The sequence below is a fragment of the Solanum stenotomum genome, chromosome 12 (assembly GCF_019186545.1).
Source record: "Solanum stenotomum isolate F172 chromosome 12, ASM1918654v1, whole genome shotgun sequence".
NCBI classification, from domain to species: domain Eukaryota; kingdom Viridiplantae; phylum Streptophyta; class Magnoliopsida; order Solanales; family Solanaceae; genus Solanum; species Solanum stenotomum.
This window is the reverse complement of record NC_064293.1, coordinates 29,171,240-29,175,575: the sequence shown is the minus strand read 5'-3', so window position 1 is coordinate 29,175,575 and position 4,336 is coordinate 29,171,240. Positions and strand designations below refer to the sequence as shown.

Below are 4,336 nucleotides of genomic sequence, written 5' to 3'. Positions count from 1 at the left end.
TTTTTTTTTTTTTTTTTTTTTTACAAAATCGCTGCTGTGGCAGCGATTTTTAATTAAAAAAAATTAAAAAATTTTTTTACACGAAATCTCTGCTATTTCGTCCTTTTTGTCAAAGGAAAATCGCTGCTGATGCAGCGATTTTGCCCTTTTGGCTAGAATAAAAAGTGATGTACCCTTTTGGAATTTTTGACAATTTTTTTTACCCTTTAGGCTCCGGACTCATTTAATTAGCCAATTTATTTTGTTCTATTTTAATTGCACCTTTGTTACTTTTTCCTCATTGGTCAATGGTCACTGCTATATAACTACCATGTATATTAATTATTTAAAAAAATACTCCATTTTCTTCGATAAATCTTTTTCCCTTTAACTATAAAATTGAAATGTTAATGATATAATGATTATGTTTCAAAGACTATACTACTACAACAAAAGAGAATATAGTGGCAATAATTTTTTTGTTGAGGGGACATTGCATTCAGAGCCATTAAAATCTTTAATGATATTTATTTAAAATGTTGGTTATAAATACTCATATTCATTATTATCAATAAATACAATATAATAATAATCATATTATAGCCGCTAAATTCTTTATTTATTAGATGGAACTGGGAAGTAACTAGTACATGCTTTATTTTTCATATTAGCTTTGGTACTATATTATGGAGTTTGATGATATATAAGTCAAGCCCAAGAGACTACACGTTATTGGGTTACATATACAACTGTCCTTCCGGTCTATCATGTAGAATCAAGTCCATAACCACCCTTCCTTTGAAGGGATGGATAAAACCCAAACTTATGTTCTTTTGACAAAAACCAAAGGAAAAAAGAACACATGTACCTCCAAAAAGGGAAACTATTTACAAGTGGGTAACCTTTTTTTCCCCATGTTTTTAACTATTAATTTACATTTACTGTTTGATACCATCAGAGTATATATATAGGATAAGCAGTGCTCAGTCAAAACACTACTCAGTTACTCATTGATACCATTAGAGTATATATATACTCTGATGACACCAAGGAGGAATGGACAGTGTTTCAGTGAAAAGACTGCTCAATTACTGTTTGATACTATCAGAATATATTGACACCATCAAAGTCTATATATACTATAGAGTATATACGTACTCCGATGGTATCATCAGTTGTTTAGTGAATTGAATAACTAGTTTGGGTTGTGGATCCAATCAGGATAAATATATTAAATTAGGTCCAATTAGGGTAAATATTTTGCTTAATGGGTCCAATTTGTGTAGTTATTCCAAAACCAAAAGCACAAAAAAAAAGTATTTGATTCATAACAATCGAATTCATAGTTATAAAATAAGCATACCTAGTACATGAAACAAGATCTACACTCGTCCAACACAATATATCGATCATCGATACTTAAAATTCGAAAAAATCCCTAAAGGACTTAAAGTTTTGATGATTGACCAGCAATATCAATCACAAAGCGATAATTAATATCGTTCTTCTCAATTCTTTCATAAGCATCATTAATCTTATCAGGTGTGACTATCTCTATGTCACACATGATATTGTACTTCCCACAAATGTCTATCATTTCTTGTGTTTCTTTTATGCTTCCAATCATGCTTCCTTTCACAGTTCTCTTACCTGCATTTCACAATTTAAAGGGTTATTTATTATTAGAAAAAAATCTTCAAACACAATCCTTAAAAATATAAAATAAAGTGTTGCTTACCAAATATTAATGGAAATGATGGAAGGTCCATGGGCTTTTCTGGTGCACCCACTATGACAAAAGTTCCTTTAATTTTGAGCAATTCCAAGTAAGGCCCAAGAGAGTGATTGGCTGAGACTGTGTCCAATATGAAGTCCAAAGTTCTGTGCCTCGACTGATAATGAAATCCAACACAAAGAAAATTGATTAATATAGCAATTTTAAAAGTTTATGTATGAAGGATGACAAATGTATCCTTACATAGTCTTGTAAAAAAAATATACTTGATTTTTTTGAAATTGAAACTTCATTTTATCATGGTATTAAAGTTAGATTCGACACAATTCTTGATTTCTCTGTTATTGAGTCCCTATATTATTTCATACATGACATTGACAAAAATATAAATAATGAAGAGGCAGACAAACCTTCATTTGCTGTGCATTAGAGCTAACAATGAAATCATCAGCGCCTAATTTGGTTTTGGCCTCTTTTTCTTTGGATAAAGAAGTGCTTATGACAGTGACATGATGTCCAAAAGCTTTTGCAAATTTAATAGCCAAATGTCCTAATCCTCCCAAACCAATCACTCCTATATTTTGCCTTGGTGAGCCAATCAAGTTGTTGTCTTTCATTGGGCAAAACACAGTTACTCCAGCACATAACAATGGTGCTGCTCTATCCATTGGTAGGTTATCCGGTACAGCAACCACAAACCTTCAAAATTAAAATAAAACTAGACAAATTAGTCATGATGGGCATGGTACGGTATTGAAAACTTCAATTCCGTAATTTTAATTTTTAAAAATACTAGTATATCATTGCCATTCTAATTAATTCGATATAATGCTGTGAGAATTATCACTATGACTTTTCAAGAAACATCTTACTAAAAAATATTCAAAAGAAAGTACAACAAATCTCAAAATAATTGGTTTTGTACTAATACTATTTTATATATTTGCTATTATGCATTGTACTAATAATTATATACGATGCGGTATTCGATTCTTTTATATAATATTGAGTATCAAAGAATTATAAAATACATATCAAATACCACAATATCGATATCAAAAACTTTAATTTCCATATGATAATTCAATGCTCACCCCTAACTGGAACAGAGAAAGATGCATGTTTTTTTTTATACTACTGATTTAGAATCAAAAGAGATTTAGTTTTTTATAAAGAGAAAAACAGAGATAGAAAGGAAACTAATTGTACCTATAATCAGCAACAAGCATCTTGGAGTAGCCTCCATAAGTGATGCTACCATCCCAAAAGACACCATTGTAGGTGAACTGAACTTTGTCACAGTAATTTTCTTCAGAGCTTTTGCAAGATTCACATTGTAAGCATGATGCAGACATGCACCCAACTCCTACTTTATCCCCTGTTTTGAAGTTGCTCACATTGCTCCCAACTTCCACAACAATCCCTGTAATCTCATGCCTAGATTACAACAATTAAAACAAATTAGAAATTCAAACAACAACAACAATAATATATTCAGTGTAATTCCGCAAGTGGAGTCCGAGTAGAATATACGCAGACCTTACAAAGAAGAAAAAAAAACAGAGGAGTTTATTTGTGATTTGATTATTACCCTGGAACAACAGGATACATAGTAATACCCCAATCATTCTTGGCATAGTGAAGGTCAGTATGGCATATTCCACAGTACAAAATCTTGATGGTCACATCATTTACACCATTCTCTCTGCATAAACATGATGCAAAAAAATTGAGTTAACGAATAGACTATAGAGAATGTGTCATTCTTTCTGGAACATATACGGAGTTAATATTATGTAATGAAAATTATGAATACCTTCTATTGAATATGTAAGGTGTGATTTTGCCAGAAGAATCAAGAGCTGCCCATCCAGAAACAGCTTGAGTGTGGTTTGGAGTTGTTTTAGCCATTAAATTAGAATTCGAAGAGTGGGAGAGGGGCAGATTGAAAATAGAGTTTGAGATGTTTATAAGCAAAGTACAACATAGAGCTCCTTTTATAGTGATAAATTAGACTTTCAAAGGGTTGTTAGGACTATTGCAATTAATGAATAATACACTTCTATTAGTATTACTGTTGAATTTTATTTGTCATATTTTGTTTGATACATCATTATAAAAGTCATTGATATGATTATTTTACCATATATATTCTGTATTATATCTTGGAAAAAGATTTAGAGAATCAGTAATTAATAATAAGATAAAATATGAAAAAAAATTATTTTTTATAAATATATATTAAAAATAACATTAAAATTGAAAATCTGTTTTTAAAAATAATAGACAAGTAAAATGACTGAAGTATAGAAAAGTATCCTATACTTATTTCCAAGAAAAAATACATTCAATAAAATGACAAAAATAGTAGTGTTATAATCTAGATCCTGGCCTACCTTTTTTTTTCTTCATGAAGGACTAAATATATGAAGAAAAGAAATAAAAATCCAACAGAAATTCCTCCGATTTTGTCAGTAATTTCCAAGAAATCCAACAGAAAATTAATCCTGGACTATCTTTGTTCTTTTTTTTCTTTTTTCTAGTGATTCAATAAAAAATACTACCACATTGTACTATTAATGTGTGACTAATAAATAAGAATTTCTTTAATTTCATATATTT

General features: G+C 30.1%; 1 protein-coding gene across 1 annotated transcript; it reads right to left on the bottom strand.

Annotated features, from left to right (window-relative positions):
* Nucleotides 1-1,294: 1,294 nt before the first annotated feature.
* Nucleotides 1,295-3,661, bottom strand: LOC125847931 (probable cinnamyl alcohol dehydrogenase 6). The gene is made up of 6 exons (XM_049527653.1): nucleotides 3,531-3,661; nucleotides 3,306-3,419; nucleotides 2,924-3,151; nucleotides 2,125-2,413; nucleotides 1,718-1,871; nucleotides 1,295-1,629 (listed from the first exon to the last, which is right to left on the bottom strand). The coding sequence occupies exons 1-6, from the start codon at nucleotides 3,623-3,625 to the stop codon at nucleotides 1,427-1,429; spliced, it is 1,083 nt and encodes a 360-aa protein (XP_049383610.1). The 5' UTR covers nucleotides 3,626-3,661; the 3' UTR covers nucleotides 1,295-1,426.
* Nucleotides 3,662-4,336: the final 675 nt, after the last annotated feature.